The following is a 19,538-nucleotide window of genomic DNA, read 5'->3' on the forward strand; positions in this document are numbered from 1 at the left end:
TCACGAAACCAGATGAGTCATCTTGGGGTAGACTTTTGGTTGAAATGATAGGTTTGGGTGGCAGAGAAGGCTTCTTATACAAATTTTGGGCACCAAGGTACTTTAAAAAAGTGTGGCTGAAAGTACTGGAGGCTGCTCTTAGGCTGTGGCATAAGGTCAGAAGAAAGTGGGGGATAGGGTACTACTCAGAGTTTGCCCCAATCTGGGAATCCACTGGGACCCCGGAATGCCTTAAGGACAGTCTAGCAACACCAATCAAAAGAGCCGGTATTGTTATATGTTCAGGCCTGGTTTCATCAGAGGGGGTTCACCCATGGGAGGTTTTAGGAGCTAGGATCGGAAATGGCCTCTCCAGATTTAAATACATGCAATTAACCTCCTGGGTCGCAGCAGAAAAGAGAGAAATACACGGGGATTGGGAGGTGGAGCAATCCTTACAAGAGGTTAATCTCAAGAGCAAAGAAATCTCCAAATGGTATAAGAAGTTTTTAGAGGCAGAGGAGAAGGAATGCCCCTCACAACAACTAGTATGGAACCAGGTACCTTTGGAATGTAACATCGAAGAACTATATGAACCCTCATTGAAGTTGCTATAGAAGTATGACAAGCCGGCAAATCTTAAGAAGAATCATTTCTTTGTCATCAATCGATTATACTATACTCCTGCTAGGATAGCCAAGTTTGCTCCACTCCCCACTCCCAAATGTCCATGGTGCGATTCCATCAAAGCCAATGACCTTCATATTTTTTATGAGTGTCCTAGACTTTTTGCCTTTTCGAGAGGAGTCGAGGAGGCTCTGTGTGGTATCTTTGGTGAGAAAATCACTTTAAATTTGACTCTTGTTTTGTTTGGGGACGATAGTATATTAAGGAATAAGATGAGTTATATGCACAGAGGGTTATTGTTATATTTTATATTTTTAGCACAGAGGGAAACCTGTTTGAAGTGGAGAGACCCTGTGTCTCCTAAGACTGTAGACTGGGTTAAAACTGCATTTAAAATGATTAGACCGGGGAGGAGGAAATGAGAACTGTTCGAACATTTGGCAGGCCTTTACAAAGTGGGGTAGAGGTCTGGGGTTAGTATAACTAACCATGGCTCCTCTCGGTCCTCTGATTACACCAAGCCACTGACAAAGGGGCAGGTCTGGTACCGGACACAGACCAGAGCGAAGGCAGCAGCGGCTGGGCGCACAGGTCAGATGGGTGGCTTTTGAAGATTTGCAGACGCATACTTGGTGAGACGAGGACAAAAAAAAGAGAGTACTCCAGGCTGGAGACTACCCTGTTGTGAAGAGCATCACTCTACACAAAGGCTGTCTGGAGAATAGCCTAGATAGGACACTGGACAGAAGAACCGCCACAACCCTGTTTTGAGATTGCAAACAGATCATCCACATTCCTTACCTGCTTTGACTGCATAAAGTTGGAGATACTTACATCTATGTTGTTCCAGTTCCAAGTCCTTTCACAAAGGAAGTATTCCGTAGCATACTTTAAGGACTTCTATACAACAGCCAGGACTTATGTCTGTGCGACAGCCAGATTCCCAGAGGAGAGGGTACATCAACTGGAGTCTTTACTTACTGGAAGAGCTGACCTCCTGACCTGAAGCACCTAGAAGTCAGACTGCCTGCTGAGGGAGTGAAAGTCTGTCAACCCGCAGGAGGTATGACTGTCCAGGTAATGCCAGAAACTGCCAGACTCAAGTATGGAAGGTCTAACAGGACAAAGCAGACTGTAGAAAGAGATCTGCGAGTCTGAAGAGGGTCAGTGCAATCTCTTCAGAAGTGCGGTCCAAAGAAAGCATCACAAGTTGGCAGCCGACCTTGCAATAGGAACAATGACAGTTGACTTTGCTGCTTAAATCAAGAGATGTGCCCATGGTGAACATAGCGACCGAAATTCAGAGCCGTTACGGTGTCTGACGTCGCCACAAAAGAAAAAACTATGCCCACAGTGGACGTCACCGTCTTAGCCAAGACTTATGCACATGACAGTAACCGCTGCATTATTTACAAAGCGCATCCCGTGGCTGCTAGCGTGCTGTTGTGACACCAGTGTAAGTTATGGCCCATCTGCTGCCCAGTGACCCAGAAGCAGGTCTGATGCCTGCCATGAGTTCTCACTGACTCATTACCTACATTCACCAAAGAACTCACAGCTGCAGCTCTGTCTGCGGCCTACTCAGACCAAGGGCCACATCTACAACCATGCTGTCTCATCCTAGAAGTGGGCGAGATCGGATATATGTGATGCAAAAACACATTGAGACCTGCACTGTAATGAGGCTGTATTTAGGCGACTGTACTGAACTGAAAACAACCATAATTGAACTGGGGTGCCTGCATCTGAGCCTTGATTAATGTCTCACAAAAGTAACAGGGACTTGCCTAGATTCACCAGAGGAGGGACTAATGTTAAAGAGAGAAGATGAAGACAGAAAAGACAGTATCCTAGGGTGCAGTAGCCTAAGTGGCAGTGCATATTATTGTACCTGCGGTAGTATACCATTTTAAGTGTGTCTATTAAAGTATGTTTCTTATCCAAATTAAGCACTGAGTTGGACAGATATTGCTCTATTGGGTGACCTGAGTTCAGAGTTTCCATACCCCTAAACTACCCCCCTGAGAAGTGTGTGAATGCTATAAAGTGCTACAATGAGAGTACACTTCTGAAGGGGTTGTATGTGGCCCAGTTTGTGAAGCTAAAGTAGTACAGACTCTGGAACATCCCAGTTAAACCACCACTGCCCCCCCCGGCTGAGGCCCTTTAGCTTCTGCTTGCCCCCATGCTCACTGAAAAAGATCTGACACATGTCCTCTGCCAGAAAGGATCTGCATTAAAAGTGATCAACTATACATTGTATACCACCTAAGTCTATACAGTCAGTGTCATTCACTTAATACTACATTTTCAATGGGAGTCAAGGGCCCAATGGGCTTAGGTAGGAATGGTGCAAGAGGCCCTAAATGCATTGAAGGAAAATAATAAAAATACAAAGATTTTTTGGGAAAAAATAACACTGTTTCAAAAAACACTTCACAACTTTTGGATAATCACCAATACTCCACAACACAACATGGACCCTTGAGTTGTTCTTAAAGCGTTAAAATGCGCTTAAGGTAATGTTTAGTGCTACGATGTGAGTTTTTAAGCACCATATTGAATGGGTTTCAAAACTTCTGAGGTGTACTTTTTAGGTCTGGTTATCGCTATACCTTGTGTGAGCAACAGAAAAAAGCTTTAAGAAACACAACCGCCAAAGAGACTTCAGCTCATCCGACATGTTTACCTTGACTACTGCATTTGATTGGGCAAACTTGGTGGTGCTTCTGAGAAGGAGTGCAGTGCTTGTTGCACTTCTATTGACTCCTGGGTGGTTCCATCACCTAGCATGGCTACTGCATTAAAATACAATAACCTGGCAGTGGGCAAGACGAAGACACCTCCACAATGATGAGATAGTATTGGCTAAGAATTTTGCTCTGTGAACAAACAGCAGTATAACTGGTGAAAGTATTGTTGAATAGCGCTTCCCAACAAGGCATTTCTAAGTCCAGCATGATGATGCAGCAGCATCTGAACCGGTTTGCTTTTTCTTCCCCAATTACATCAGTACATTCAAAACAAAAAAGTTTGTTTTGCTCGACCTTCCTTGAACTCCAGAAGTGCTACTCAATGTGGCCTTTAGTCAGGGGTCTTGCGTTGTAAGTCTCATCCCAGTCCCTCCTCCTGCACCAACCTACAACCTCACATCACTCCCCTCCACTTCACTGGCTCCTCCACGGACAGCGTCCATCTCACACACCAGCTGTAGCCTCAGAACGCTCTTTCTCCAATACCTTACAACAAGGGGTGGTGATGGACAGAGTCTCTGAATTAAGCAGAATACTCTCACCCAGTCAACAGATCAGGGCTAGATCCAACACCGTTTTTTAGCTCATTGCACCATCCCAGTTTCAGAACCTGGCTGTATGCAAATTAGTCTGTCCCTGGCCCAGTGCATCATGGGAACAGGGCAGACCAGACTACAAAAGCCAATTCTTACACTGGGAAGGAAACAAGCTTCCGGGGACCGGTTTCTGGCATTTCAGCCTTCTTCGGCCCGGCTTGCTTGAATCCTGATGGTGCAATGAGCAAGGGACTCACATCTGAGTATACCCTTCCACGCTTAGGGTGGACAAAATAATTTACAACAAGGGGTTCTCCAATACCAGCCCCTGCATAGAGCAATTGCTATACAGACCAACAGGCCCAGATGTTGGTCTACATCATGGCTTAAGAAGCAGCAAAAACATCATGTCTGGCCACAGGTGACCTTTAGCCTGCAGTACCAGTCAACTCCCACACCAGATCACAGCCACCGTTGCAGTGCTTCATCCTTAGCCTGTTGTGATTCTTGCTGTCCTGTTGCCTTTGCCTGCTTTCCCCACTACCCTTTGACTGATCCCCACAGCATAAGACTGATCCCGGCTCCCACACCAGCCCCATCTCAATCTCTTTTCCCATACCATCCCAAGGTCTTATTACAATCTCCCCTATTGCATTGCAGATGTAGTTACGGATGGATCTGAATAAGCATCTAGTACTGAGGGAAGGACATATATTCTGTGACTACATTTGTATAAGTGTGCATGTTGACAAGTGTTCAGTAGTTTAATGAGTGCTGTGTTAAAGGTGTAGCCTGGAAGTGCGGAGGGACAGTGGGTGGTGGCCTAAGGCAAGCCGTCTGGCCCGTCCGCGCCCGACCGTCGCCAGGAGCCAGAACCCCTGCATGTTTCGGGTCAGAATTAGGTAACTGCCCAAAACCTGCTCGAACCTACACGAGTCAGAAACTCCCGGAGAATAGTCATAGGAGCCTGAACAACTGCTCTACTGTGCAAAAGACACACACTGCACGCCGGTGCTACTGGAGGGGCCCTTTGCATGTAGCTCATGCAGATTTCAGAGTCTACAAATGATACAACTCCTACCGAATAACACTATACTTGCTGATAACATAAAACTGCAAAAAACACAGCATCCAAGGACCCAGGGTGGTGTGGAGTGCAAAAAAACGATGGATTTAGGCCCAGATCTCTGTACTGGGGTGAATGTATGACATTGTTCTATATTCTGTCCATCAACTGTGTTTTTTGCAATTTTCACCCCGAGTGGGCTGGGTATGCTCAGACGTGAGTCCCAGGCTCCCCACACCACTGGAGTCAAGCTATCCAGGCTGATGAAGGCTGATAGCCAGAAACCGGTCCTTGGATGCTTGATTCCGGTCTGGGAAAGACATGGCTTGGTAGTTCGGACTGGACTGTTCCCATGAGGCACAGGGTCTGAGCTGATTTGCATATAGCCAGTGTCTAACCCAGGGTGGCGTGGAGTGCAAAAAAACGATGGATTTAGGCCCAGATCTCTGTACTGGGGTGAATGTATGACATTGTTCTATATTCTGTCCATCAACTGTGTTTTTTGCGATAACATAAAACAGCCCAACCACCAAGTAAGGATAGACTCTCGGGCTCTGACTCATTCAGGGGACAAAAACTGTAACTGCCTACTTGGCAATGTGAGATCATTACCCAAACATGCAGTGGAAATCTGGGACCTACTTTCTTCCAGACATCATGATATTGGTTTCTTGACGGAAACATGGCTTAAACCCAGCTCCACCCCCACCATAGCAATAGCACTTCCAGAAGGCTACCGCATCCTTAGCAAGAAAGGCCTACCAAGGTGGGAGGTCATAGCAATAATCTATAAAGATCACATCAAAATAACTATTCTGGAGCAATTAAGCAATGATAGTATGGAAGCTCTTACTTTCAGAATTGATCTGCACCCGCAACATAGATGGAAAGATGCTTTGGTCTACCGGCCTCCTTGCCCACTACGGGATTTCTCAATACAACTTATGGATCTGATCGCTTCGCTTGTCATTTCCACAAACAATTTCGTCCTTTTGGGAGACTTTAATGTCCATAGCGAAGACACCTCAAATCAAGAAGCAGTATTGCACCTATACAGACTTACTAACTTTAGATCTAAATAAAATCAATGAAGAACCCACTCACACTGAAGCACACATGATAGATCTGATTTTTACCAACTCCTATAATTTTCTCTGCGGAGCCACCAGACAACTCACATAGACCGACCACTCATTGATCGAGTTCCAACTCATGGCCCCAGGGCACAGAACACACCGTCCTCAACCTCCCTCAGCGGACGCAGGCAGTGGCACAAAATTACGCCTGGACATTTTCAAGATATAATGCCCACCTATTGGAACCTCGATTGCAAAGATATCGGGCAGGCCTAGCCTGATACGACTCCACTATTAAGGTGGCCATTGGTCTTCAGGCCCCCTTAAAACTAGGGACTAGATTAGCGAGGCGTACCCAGTCGGCTTGGTTCACTCCTGTACTTAGGACAAAAAAATAACCTATGTAAAAAAATGAAGCAGTGCTGGCGACTCTCTCACAATGCATCTGACAAAGCACGCTATAAATCAGCCCTATCTAATTACCATAAAAATATAAAACATGAACACACAGCCCACATTGCACTGTAACTCGAGCAGGCCGGGAATGCCCCCAAAAGCCCTTACCAGATCCTTAAAACTTTCACTCACCCAGAAGCATGCAAAATTGAGCAAGCTCAGACACAAGCCCTGTGTGATAAAATTGCCAAGCATTTCACACAAAAAAGAAAAGAAAAAATCGATTTTATACAAGATGACATTATCCGAGACGGAAGCTGCCAACATGATTCCCCTGGTGAACACGTATTTGTACTGCCTAATATACTGAAGCTGGAAAACTTCCTTTGCTGACACCTGAGGAGCTAGAATCTCTACTCAATAAGGTTAAATCAGGCTCACCTCTCAATATCATTCCGGCTAAGACCACCTCACTGCTGTCCAAACAGCTTGCCACTCCTATCTGCTCTATACTAAATCTATCGCTGGAAATAGGTCTTCTCCTCAATGGCTGGAAGGCAGCACGAATAATTATGACACGCAAGAACCTCAAGGCCCCTATGGACGCCCTCTCCAACTATCGACCTATCTCGCTGCTTCCCCTCATGAGCAAGATTTTGGAAAAACATAATAATAAGCACCTCTCGACTTTGTTGAGGCATCCGGTTATCTTGATCCCTCGCAGTCAGGATTCAGACACAGCACTGAGTCAGCTCTAATTGCGGTCACTGATACCTTCAGACAGTCACTAGACAACTGAGAGGCAGCTCTACTGGTGCTGCTTGATCTATCGGGGGCTTCGACACGGTCGCTCACCATATCCTGCTCAGGAGACTCCGTGAAATTGGTATATAAGGGACAGCCATGCAATGGCTATGGAGTTTTCTGGCACACGGAACTCAGACTATCAACTTGGGCCCTTTCTGATCCAAGACGACGGTAATGCCCAAGGGAGTTCCCCAGGGATCCCGTCTGAGTCCCACCCTATTTAACATTTATGTTGCACCACTGGCAGGAGTTAGGGTTCACTCCTATCTCGTATGCTGATGATACCCATCTTTTACTTTCCTTTGACAAAAACAACCCCAACGCTCAGTCCATCTTCTCAGAAAGTATGAAGACCATTGCCTGCTGAATGAGAAACAATTTCCTCCAGCTTAATGCAGGAAAAACTGAAATTATGCTGTTCGGCTGCGCATCTTTGAGATGGTCCCCGAGCTGGTGGCCAATGGAGCTAGGATCCGCACCTACCCCAATACAGTGGGGGAAAAAACGTAGGGGTCCGCTTGGACCAGAAGTTACTATTGAAGGAACAGGCCTCTACCACCATCGGTGCCTGCTTCCATGTCCTAAGCCTCCTGTGAAGGGTATTTCCCTTCCTCCCCCTTCCCACTCGGAAAACCCTCATTCGGACACTAGTATTAAGTCGCCTGGACTATTACAACGCTAAGCAGATCACAGCGAATGAAGCATCTGTGAACAGACTACAAGTGTTTCAAAAAACCGCAGCCCGGCTTAGCTCCAATGCTCCCTCCCGCACTTCTTCCCTTCCCCTCTTGCAGAGCTTGCATTGGCTCCCAGTGCGCAAGCGGATCCGTTTTAAGATATGTTGCATTGTACACAAATTCATAAACGGTAAAGGCCCCAGTTATCTGACAGACAAATTCACAAAATACCAGCCTCCTAGGGCACTTCGTTCTGGCTCCAAATCTCTTCTTGTAGTTCCTCGCTGCAAAAAATCCCGGCAGGGAGGTAAAGCGTTATTCCATTTAGTACCGACCTTCTGGAACCAACTACCCGTCCAGCTGCGGAAGTGCGCCGATCACCTGCAGTTCTGGAGCTTCTTAACATGGCACTGTTTTAATAGGTCCCTTCCCTGGTCAAAGAAAGCCAAGTACTAGCGCGGAGAGACCCCTTACAGGGTGATTCAAGTGCTTTATAAACCATAAATCAATCAAATCAAGTGCAGGGTGAGCACTGCGAGTGAGGGGTGAAAGTAATGCCTGTGCTGTGTAAGTGTAGGGTGGAAGGTGTGAGTACAGGGTAAGTGGTGTGCCTGTGTGACAATGCAGTGAAGAGTGTGCTCTTGTGAGTGGATGGGGAGCGTTAAATTTAGCCTGTGTGAGCAGAGGATGACTCGTGAATATATGTGAGTGCAGTATGCGCTGCATGAATGCAGGATGATGTATCCCACCTAGACACCAAGTAATTCACCATATCCTTGGCAGTTGGCAAGTGGGATTCAGTGTAATTTGAACTACAGTTATAGAAGCTGATCCTGCAACAAAATGTCAGCCTTTTGAACATGCTGAAAATTGCTTTTCTACAGGTGAAAGAGTCATCAAAGGCCAGATGCTGAGCTCTGGCTCTGGAAAGAGTCTTCTTGGAACTTTGAGCCAAGACTTCTTATGGATTCTGCAACCCACACCCTTATATTAGTCACCAAGCCCCTTCATCTAGTGGTCAAATTCTGCAGCGGAAAACCAGGAAACCTGGTTTCCAGCACGGTTTACCTCCTAGATAAAATGTGTTTTACCCTAGCCAATTACTTTATTTCACTGTGCCTCCATGTCTTCTATAACCCCTTTTAAGAGTGCCTTAAAAAAACTCAATTTAGGATGTGCCCTCTACAAAAACTTCACTTTTATATGTTTTAATAAGACGTTAATGTGTCTCCATAGGTTATAAAAATCTAAGCGCGTTCATGTGACAACTGACCTGCCTCATGGTTCACTTCTAGCCAGGGTCACTCGAATTATGTGGCAGAGGGGAGCCAAATTGACTACATTATGCAAGCTAAAACTTTCTCACCTCGCCTACGCAGACGAGATTGTGCTATTGAGCTTAACTAAAGTTGGTTTGACGAGGCTCTTAAGTGTACTTTCAGACTTTTAGTCTAGAAATAAGTTGGAACTAAACTTATCTAAAACTAAAACAATGCTTTTTACTAATCGGCCAGCCGCTCATCATAACATCTGGCTAGAAGGTAAACAACTGGAAAAAGTATTCTGTTATAAATACTTGGGATACTACATAGATGAAAAGTTATCCCTACAAGATCAGAAAAAGTATATGACTCAGAGAGCAGGGGCCTTAATATTTGCATTTAGTTAACTGGCAAAGAAGCTGGAAGGGCCATCTTTGACTCCGCTCCTGACAATTATCTCAGGCAAAGTTCTGTCTACCTTATCATATGCCAGTGCCGCAATGCATGGTAAAGACTCTGATATTCTTAACAAACTAATAACAAAAATTTATAAAAAGGTTTTCCAAATTCCCATTTCTGCTTCACCGGCGCAAATGCGATTAGAATTTGGTTTAATGAACGAATCACTGGGCACACTTTACACATGTATAAAGGTGTGGTACCGAATCAAGCAAAGCGCTGGTGAAAAAAACCTCAACCAATTCTTATGGACGGAACTGGAAACGCAAAACAAATCGCAGGCCAACTACTTCCTGACTAGCGCACTGGAGGTAACATGTTCTTTAAACCTTTGGAATAAAAACTTGCCTATTTTATCATTCAAGCAGGCATTAAATAGAGCTGCAAAACTTCACTCGCTGTTAGTAGACAAAGGTATTTTCTCCCATCGCTCCCATTCTTGGACTGTGATTAATAATTACAAAAGTCTTAAGCCGGCGGCCTAATTAGATACAACGTTCTCTATTTATATTAAAAAACGACTTATGGCTTTGCGCTTTGGCAAACTTCCAACCTTAGCCGATGAACCATCCTGGAGGCATATTGACTCAAAAGAATGCCGTCTCTGTGGTTACGAAAAGGAAGACATAATTCATCTAATATGAAATTGCAAGAAGTTGCAATCTTTTTGAAGAAAGTCTTCCAGGACAGGAGAATACGTTCTTGTAGAACCACCATTATTGGAGGCCTGGATCCAACTGACCCTCAAATGAATTGTAGAATGATAAAGTTTTTGCAAGCCCATGAAAAACTATTGAAAGCAATCGAGTCTGTATCGAAATAATCTTATCTGGACACTTCAGTCTTGCAGATAAAAGAAAGATGGACATCTCTTATTAATACGTAAATACTGATTTAAGAAACTGCCTCTTACTCGAAGCAGAAGGGACTTATTATAATCCCCGCAAAGAACACACCGAAAAGCTTGCAGAGAGTGAACCAATATATGGTGTTCACACCAAATGAAGCTGGAACAATAAATTACAACGATAGCTACATCGGAACCCAATTGAGGGTTGGAATTATCACCTCAACCGACAACGAACTACAGCAACGGAGAATAGCCTTGAAAAAGTCGGGGGTTACATTCCCCAGTACGACGAAACACGTGTTGGCTGTGACGTCTCCTTCATTAAACAACGACAAAACCCTGAACAAAAGGATCTTGGAAAAAAAAAAAATTTTTCAGTGTATTGCTGTTTGAAATGTAATGTGGAAACACCTGTACTTGACTGTGTAAATTCCTTACGTGTGCTAGGGAGCAACAAATGTCTGTGGCTTAGCCTAACTAGAAGAGGGAAGTGGTTCTCTTCTCCTTTTAGCACCGTTAAAACTATTACCCAACTACGTATATACTAGAAAAGTGTAACTTTCCCAGTGGCGCCAGAAACCTAGTAAAATCTACCACTATTCTAGAAATACTGATTTAAGAACTGTTCTTTTATGTTTTATGCTAAGTTCACAAACACGAAAAGAAATTTTATGGCAAGATCATGAACACGAAAGGAAATTTTATGGCAACTTATCCGCTTTTGTGGTTTTAGGCTAATATTTGCTGAATGTGGTTTTGTTTTTTTCTTTTGTTTTTTGTTTTCTCTTTTCTATCTCTTTTACGCAAATTGTAACAGTTTTTATTAACTATACAATAAACAAATGTATTATTATGACTAAATTATGCATCAAGAAAAGGCAAATTATGCTGCGTAATGCGCCACATTTGTCATATTATTACCTCATTATTTTGTCATTTTTACACATGGTAACACTGTCTCTGAAAGATTTCACCATATTATACCAATTTAACATCTAAATCCAGGATTAAGCAACGGAAATCTGACCACTCAACCTTTGTGAAGGACCTGCAAGAGCACAGGATCACGTATCACCATGTTTTAAGTAAATTTTGATCCGCTTGAGCTAGAAACTATTTTTTTTGTCAAGCTCTACAGATTATGCAGCAGACAAAGGATTAGGTTGCAAATGCGACAAATCCAATATTATTCTAAAAACGCTTGACTCACATAATTCCAGTGGCCCTAATAGAATCCTCATCGCAGACATGAATGTTTCAAAATGTACGTTTGGAAACTGAATTCTGATAAACGTCAGACAACGCAGAAATTAATTTTAGTGTAACTAACTGAAATGCTTCAAAGTTAAAGAAATATACCTTTTTGAAATGTGAGCCTTTGGCACATTTTTAAAATGATGAATTGCAGTGGGTTCAATTCCTGTTTTGGAGTTTAGAGGCAAACCAGGCCAGTGGCTGAAGCACTTTAGGCAACATGGCCATGTTGTATTGTAAATTAAATCCTTTCTTCTGTCTCCCATTCTGGCAGCAACAGTCCATAATAAGAGTGGGGAAAGCAGGGGGTCTGGAAGCAATTAAAACACACAAAGGCCCGTGAACTGATATATGATCAATTGAAGACCTGCAAAGTACTTTGGATGAGGCCGAGTCTAAGTCGTCAGCCCCTACCCAGGACAGTTCAAGAACTGCCTATGCAATCCACAGCATGGGCTACGGCAGACGACTGGGGTTGGTTATCTAAAGCGCTTTCAGCCTAATGGGTGCTGCGCCCCTGAGGATTTTGTGTCAGAATCCACCTTGGTCGCTGCTCAGCTCCACTTCAACAAAAACACGCCGATCCTCGCGGTTCTCCATAAAAACCACAACAATCAACCACACTCTAATACTGATATGAAGGCTTTTGACATTCCATCACTAACAAGATCGAAGACTGTATGGCTATGAATGGTCTAAAACTAAATGTCTCAAAGCGACATCAACATCTTGCAGCTTAAACAAGAGCGATGCCAAGAAGAACATTAAGACTGTATACAAGAGGCAAATACTCAGCTAAAGTTGCCCAACCTTTATTCAATGTTCTTATGAATGACAAACTTAAAATGCAAAGTCACAACATAAACTCACTAAATACTGTATTTCCCCATCCCAAAAGGATGAATCCACAGACAAAGTACTTATGGCAGGAATGCAAAAAAAGCATCAATTCTGCTCTTCATTGCAACATGTACCTAAAAGTCAGCCTCACATGGATATGACAGCGACTCTGGTCAAAGCAGAAACCTAATCCAATATTAAATGCCTCATTTTTAAAGGACTCAACAACACCACCCAAGCCTAACTCAAACAATTAACTTGTTTTCTCATAGAACTAGAACCCCCAATTTAGCTGCCTTTGTGCTATAAATCACAGATATTACTATGACCCAATTCACTGCCATTGGCAGGATGGAAGGTTGAGTACGCTTTGCTTGAATATATCTTTTTGAAATACCACTTAAAAACAATTTTTATAATTGTCTAGTTTAAGCTTTTTCAAGCCAAGTATTCCCCTTTTCTTTGCATTTACACGTCTTTGCACTGCACGTTGTCATTGTGCGTTCATAGCAGTACTGAGCACCACTGTTTGGTGTACTTCTGAACAATGAGATTTCACTGATTCAAATACACAAAGTATTTATATGGCAGATTGTCTATGATGTAATAATTAGAGTGAATCTTTTGATTTCACTGTTTTCTCCAACATTATCCTGATTCAGGACTTCAGTGTATATGTATAGCACTAGCTTCTATGTGGTTTAACAGGCAGCTCTGGTTGAGCTTACATTGCCTGAATACAAAGTCGTCACTTAATGATCACCATAGTGTCAGTGGCAAATATAAAACCCGCTGATCCATCCAGACATTACAATCTAATCGTAGTCGTCAAGCAAGCCCATCTATCAAAGACTCGGTTTGCTTACGCTACATAATAAAACGAATGTTTCTTAGTCCAGAGCCAGGTGATTCGAACAACCTCCTCAACTCAATCAAGACCCAGTCAATCGTATTAGCCTTCGTAAACACTAAAAACCTGCACCTTTGAATAAATGTTAATTATTTAGACAGCAAGATTACCTATAAATCAGCAAATCACAACTGTACCTCAGTTGATGTATTTACAGATACAGTTCATAATGATTGCTTTTCAAACATCGTACAATACATTAAAAGAAAAGAACTAGTGCTTTCTGCTTTCAGTAGTAGTAGTAGGTGGCGTGCTGCTCATTTGGCTAACACCATGCTTTTAAGAGGACAGCTCCCTTTTCAATTTCATGGAAAGTCTACCACGTTCTACAAGCTGATTGTGTGCACTTAGTATGGTGCCACTGTGTATCAATTCGGCACTATAACGTGTGAATTGTGTCCTCGTCAGTGGCATGGTATTGGGTGATTAGTCTCGGGAATAAGCAAATACATCAAGACGTTTCAATTACATCGAAACACATGCCCTATTTGTTCTGTTCTAAATCAGCCCACGAACGTGCCCTGTGTCAAACTCTGAGTGAGATAACCCCTACCCTCCAGTTACTCGCAATTTCCATCCTACGTCCTCTCTCTCGACCAAGACAGGAACTTATTATGACAGGCACAAGCGCTTCCCCCGTCTCACCAGGCGCCTGGATGCAACCTCCTGGGCACAGACGGCTGGCGCAGGGCACGTCCTCCCGCAGATAGTGTTCCCGCACTATCCGCACACTCCGGCCCCGTGGGGCCCGTAGCAGCAACACCCGCTCAGTTCGCAGCAACATTTTGGTACCGGAGAGCTCTCACGTGCCGCAACTACAAAATCAAAACAAACGTACTTCCGGCTGCCGCCTCTCTCCCATCCAATGACAGCACACTTCCGTGTACGTCATTCTCTTGACCCAGAAGTGGTCGAACCCAAGGTTAACGGCGTGTTTATATATATATATATAGCGTTGTTTATCGATTTCGTCCCGTTCTCGTTTTGAACGATTATGGGAATGTACTAACAGGTTTTGTTTGTATTGCGCAGTGGCGTATCATAACGATTGTTTCGCGTGACAGGTATGTTTTTTTACTGCCAAAGAAGAGCATTTCCGATGTCACAAAGGAGTCTGTGTTGCAGCCTCGAACTTAACAAATCATTGTTTCAGGTGTGTTTGGTTAATTGGATGCATTGAACTGAATGAGGACAGTAACTCGGAGAATGCATTTTGTAAAGTTAATACACCGATTAGGAGGTGTAATTCTTGGGCATGGTACTGGCAGAGTGCTGCTCGCGAACAACAACGGAAAGGCGAGGTGGCAGAGCAGGCTACATACCTTTAGATGCCTCACTGCAGGGTAATAAATGCAAATAGAACCATTGATGAATGCAGAACAATGGCATACATTCACCCAAGTACAGAGATCTGTGCTTAAATCCATCGTTATTTTTGCTCCCAAGCCATTCCAGTTTGAATCCAGCCATATGCAAATTAGTCTTGACCCTGCGCCCAGTGGGAACAGTCCAGCCCGAACTGCCAGGGCAGGTCCTCCCTGGACTGGGAACAAGCATCCTAGGACCAGTTTCAGGGTTTTCACCACTCATCAGCAGTGATAGCTTGGCTCCAGTGGCATGGAGAGCACGGGACCCACGTCTGGGCATACCCGTACACATAGCTGCCAAGGTTTCAGATAGGTATGTGTGACATTTAAATAATTTCAGGGCAATTATGAGTGACATTTAAACTACTATGAGTTACACTTTCTTGCGAGCAAAAATCAAGCAATGTAGACAAGGGAAACATATAATTATCAAAATGTACACCCATTTGAGCAACAAGAAACTCCAAGAAGATTTTAAAACTGCTGCAAAGCACCAGAAATGGTCTCTCTGTCCTCGTGGGACCTGGCCCAACAGGAAGGATATGCGAGGGCCCAACATGAACATGTTACACACGGAGGCATCTGGCGGCAGCAGGATGTCACGTGTGTGCTACAAAACTCATCCTAACCTCCTAACTCTGAGTCACGGAAATTATAGGAATGTAGCAAATATACCCTGCTGCTGCCGGTGGTGACTCCTGTACAAATGTTACATTGTAACACTTAGCAGCCATAGCTGTAGACTCCGAGATGGCCGAGTGCAGGGCGCACTACCACTTCTCCCTCCAGTGTTCGTTTCAGCACTGTTCAGTGGCGCCTGGTTACTAGCGCTTCTGCTAACAGCTCAGTAGGCGCAATATATGCGTGACAATGCATTTCAGTGCGGTGATGCGGGTCACCACACAAATGCATTAGTTTCACACGTGAAGTGTGATACTTGGCAGGACTGCGTACAACTCGAGGTGACAAATGCAAAAAGAACAATTGATAGACAGAATGTAGAACAATGTCATACATTTACCCCAGTACAGAGATTTGGTCCTAAACCCATTGTTTTTTTGCTCCTCATGCCACGAGGGTTGATCAGGGCTTTAAGTGGGCCTGGTCTCACTGATGCTGACCAAAAGCAGTTTATTAAAAGGGCCATGAAGGGGGCGTGGCTAGCAGCCGGAGAAAATGGGCGCAGCCTAGGGAAGCTCCGAGCTTCAAAACCGGTCCCAATTAATCCGTAACCTTATCCAGTCCTCAATTTGCCCCGAATCAAGTGAGAACTGCAGGCGGAAGGCATCGGGCGGCGATCGGTGAGATTCCCGTCCTAATCCGTGCATCCCTGTGGCTGCGGCACCGAGAGGCATCTGGCGGCCTGCTCCGACTGTAAAGCCGGGACCTCCAGTTGCGGTGACGTCCGGCGAGGGAGACCAGGAGGCCGGCTCACGGAGGCGAGACTGCGGCGCTGGACATGGCGCGGGCCCCCGACCTCTGATATCAGGACCTGAGACTGCTCCGGTGTGCCGTGTTGGAGACAGGACACCGGCACAGACCAAAGGCATCCCCGTGGTGAGGCACGATATACAGGCGCAGGGTTGGTGACTGGGGCAGAGGTTGTGCAGCCCCCAGGCTGCCATCTTGTGCTCCGGCAACAGGACTACATTTGGCATTCACGCGAAAGTGACCGCGGGGACTGGACAGCGTATAGATAGCCCGGAGGGCAGCGGTTGCAGTGCTCTTCCTTAATAAGTGTTGTGCAGCCGGGCCGGACTAGAAGGCTGCCGCTAGTGCTCGCCTGGTACTCGCCCGCACCAAGTGAAGACCTGACGTGCCGGATTGCGACAGTCCTGAACGGTGTGGTGCCTGAAACTGCTACCCCCTGGATTTGGGAGGACACTGGCAGCTTGCCCCGGCCACTGAAGGGTGTCCATGTGCGCTGGGAGAGGGGCACAGAAGTGACATATCTTTCTGGACACGTTCATCGTAGTAAAGGACTCACTTCTCCTGAGTGCGCACATCAAGATCGTGAATACGGACGTCTTCTTTCACGGGGGCTGACCCTGCATACTCCGTAAGGTGCGTGCGGCTCTGGGCTCCTGTGTCCTGCGGCCTGCTTCAAGTGCTCGGCCTGCGAAGATACGAGTTTGCGGACTGACCGGGCCTTATTTCTTTAATCTACACGCAATGTTGCAGCGCACGGAATCACGGGTAGTGCCACGTATAGGCTTGACCTACTGCGAATCTCCTCTCCCAAGCAGCAAAATGAGTAACAGAGCAGGACGGGGACCTAACCAGGTAAAACTGGACAAATTTGCATTCACAAAGTCACAAGGGGATGCACCTGACAAAGAGGCCCCCTCAACAGCTGGTGCTACTGGCGGCACTCCGCAGGAAGTCACATTACAAGACATCATGACCACCCTCAACAAAGTGGACTCCAGGATCGGAACTCTTGCAATTGATCTGGCACTGATCCGAGCTGATTTTAATAAAATGTCCACCAAAGTGTCCGAAGTTGAAACTACGACGGCCACCCTAACCTCAGACACTTCCATTCTCAAAAAACAGGTGAGACAGTTGGAGATGGATAACAAGCTCCTGGGGGCCCGCCTCGAAGATCAGGAGGCGCTCAAGACGGAACAACATCCGCCCCATTGGCGTTCCCGAAACGACAGGGGGTCTGGCCCTCGATCTCTTCGTGGAGGACCTAGTGACAACTCACCTACAGCCGAAGGGATTGTCAAATTTCTTCGAGGTGGAACGCGCACACCGGGTCGCAGGTGGCAGGCCGAAGCCGGGGGCCCCTCCGCGCCCGATCCTGGCACGCATATTTAACTTTAGGGATCGTGATGCTATCCTGCAGGCGGCTCGACAGGCCACCCCGATCCGCATTGATAATGCTGCCATTACGATCTTTCCAGATTATACGGCGGTGGTCACGAAGCAGTGCAGAGGATTTCTTGAGGTGAAAAAGGCGCTCCGGGAACGGGAATTGAAATATTCCATGCTGTACCCCGCCAAATTGAGAGTGGAGGCAGAGGGTAAGACTTTGTTCTTCACCACGCCTGAAGAAGTGCAAGACTGGCTGGACGGATGGCGTAGGGCAATGAGGACGGGCCGCGGTGGCCGCCGAGATACACGACACAACGACCAATAGGAGGAAATGGAGCAGGAATGAATAATCCTTCGTCGACGATATCAGAAGACTCAATTTTGACTGCACTAGTGGCCGTGGTGGGCTACTGGACCCTCGCCTCCCTGGAACTGCATTCTCTATGTTTTGGTTTTATAGATAGTGAGGACCGAGAAGTTATTGTGGAGGTCGATATCTGCTGTTCACAGGTACTTTGTGTTCTAAATGAGGGGACTGGACCGCTGTGATGGTAATGTGACACTCTTATGTGACTTTGCCTCATAGATCCTACTCGCAGACTTTACTGGAGGGCATTGAGTTGATACAGTTATTGTGGTAACGGCCCGCAGTGAGGCAGGGGCTGTTGTCTCTTCCCCCACCCCTTCTGTTTAGTTGCGGAATTGGGATGGGTATTAAGCGCTCTGCTTTTTTGGGGAGGCGGGTAGTTCGGAAACCGTCGAGCAGGGAGGCAGGGTGGGGGCGGATAGGGCAAAGTGGGTTTCCAGAATTGTTTTCGTTATGTTAGTTTCTTTGGTCTTTTTGGCACAGTTTCGAAGGGCTTATATAATGGTACAACTGGCGGTTGTTCTATGGCTCTATGGTTATGTCGAGTTCACAATGCTGCAACTTGTATTTGATACCTCTGTCGTTACTCAACCTCTGGAACAGTTTGTAAGGGCAAATATAATTAACCAAGTATCAGCCGTCCCATTAGGGCTGCATTGTTCAGATAGGTTAGCAACGCTACAAATGTTCTATGTCCTAGATGGTTACCCATGGTTAACATGACACTAATCAACAGTTAGATCCGCTCTCCCCGGGAACCCCTTTGACTTTACTTATGTGGAACGTAAGGGGGCTGGGGGACAAGGTGAAAAGGTGTCTAGTGCTGCAATACATTAAACGCTGCGCACCTGCGGTGGCACTCCTGCAGGAGACACACTTGATGGGCTCTAAATGTAAGGCCTTAGATAGGTGGGGATATAAAATGGTGGCTCACTCTGAATTTTCGTCTGGGTCTAGGGGTGTGGGTATATTGATTAAGAAGCAATTCCCGTTAATAATACAGCAGACGAGAGTAGATGATCAGGGCCGCTTCGCGGCCGTCACATGCCAATGGGAGGGAAAATTATTCAATCTAGTCTCAGCTTATATCCCACCTTCACTACACGCGGTAGCACACCCTGCACTTATGGCATATTTACTGGCCCTACCGGTAGCAGAGATTGTGATTGGGGGAGACCTTAATGACATAGTGCTTGATACTTTGGACAGGTACCCCACTAGACCTGGTGCAACAAATGGTCACCGACTGCGTGGCTTCATAGATGCCCTGGGACTCACAGACATATGGAGGTTCAAACATCCCAACGCAAAGCATTACACCTTCCACTCTGGGGTACACAATAACCTTACACGTATTGATTACTTTCTAGCCTCGGCGGGCACCCTGGGAGGGGTGGTTGAAGTGGACATCCGCCCTAGGGGTATCTCAGACCACTCACCAATGCTGCTGACATATTCACATCAACAGACCATGAGACGCCGTATTTTCCCA

At 45.7% G+C, this 19,538-nt stretch overlaps 1 protein-coding gene across 2 annotated transcripts in view; it reads right to left on the reverse strand.

The window, feature by feature from the left end:
* DIS3L (DIS3 like exosome 3'-5' exoribonuclease) overlaps positions 1–14,334 on the reverse strand; it is a 294,015-nt gene extending 279,681 nt beyond the window's left edge. Inside the window, exon 1 of one of the 2 annotated variants that reach the window (XM_078683028.1) lies at positions 14,138–14,334. In XM_078683028.1, coding sequence (XP_078539154.1) covers positions 14,138–14,276 — 139 coding nt within the window. In that variant the 5' untranslated portion in view covers positions 14,277–14,334. The remainder of the gene's footprint in view (positions 1–14,137) is intronic. The other variant, XM_078683029.1, reaches the window with a different exon arrangement.
* Positions 14,335–19,538: the final 5,204 nt, after the last annotated feature.

This window comes from Lissotriton helveticus, chromosome 3_1 (genome assembly GCF_964261635.1).
Source record: "Lissotriton helveticus chromosome 3_1, aLisHel1.1, whole genome shotgun sequence".
In the NCBI taxonomy this organism is placed as follows: Eukaryota; Metazoa; Chordata; class Amphibia; order Caudata; family Salamandridae; genus Lissotriton; species Lissotriton helveticus.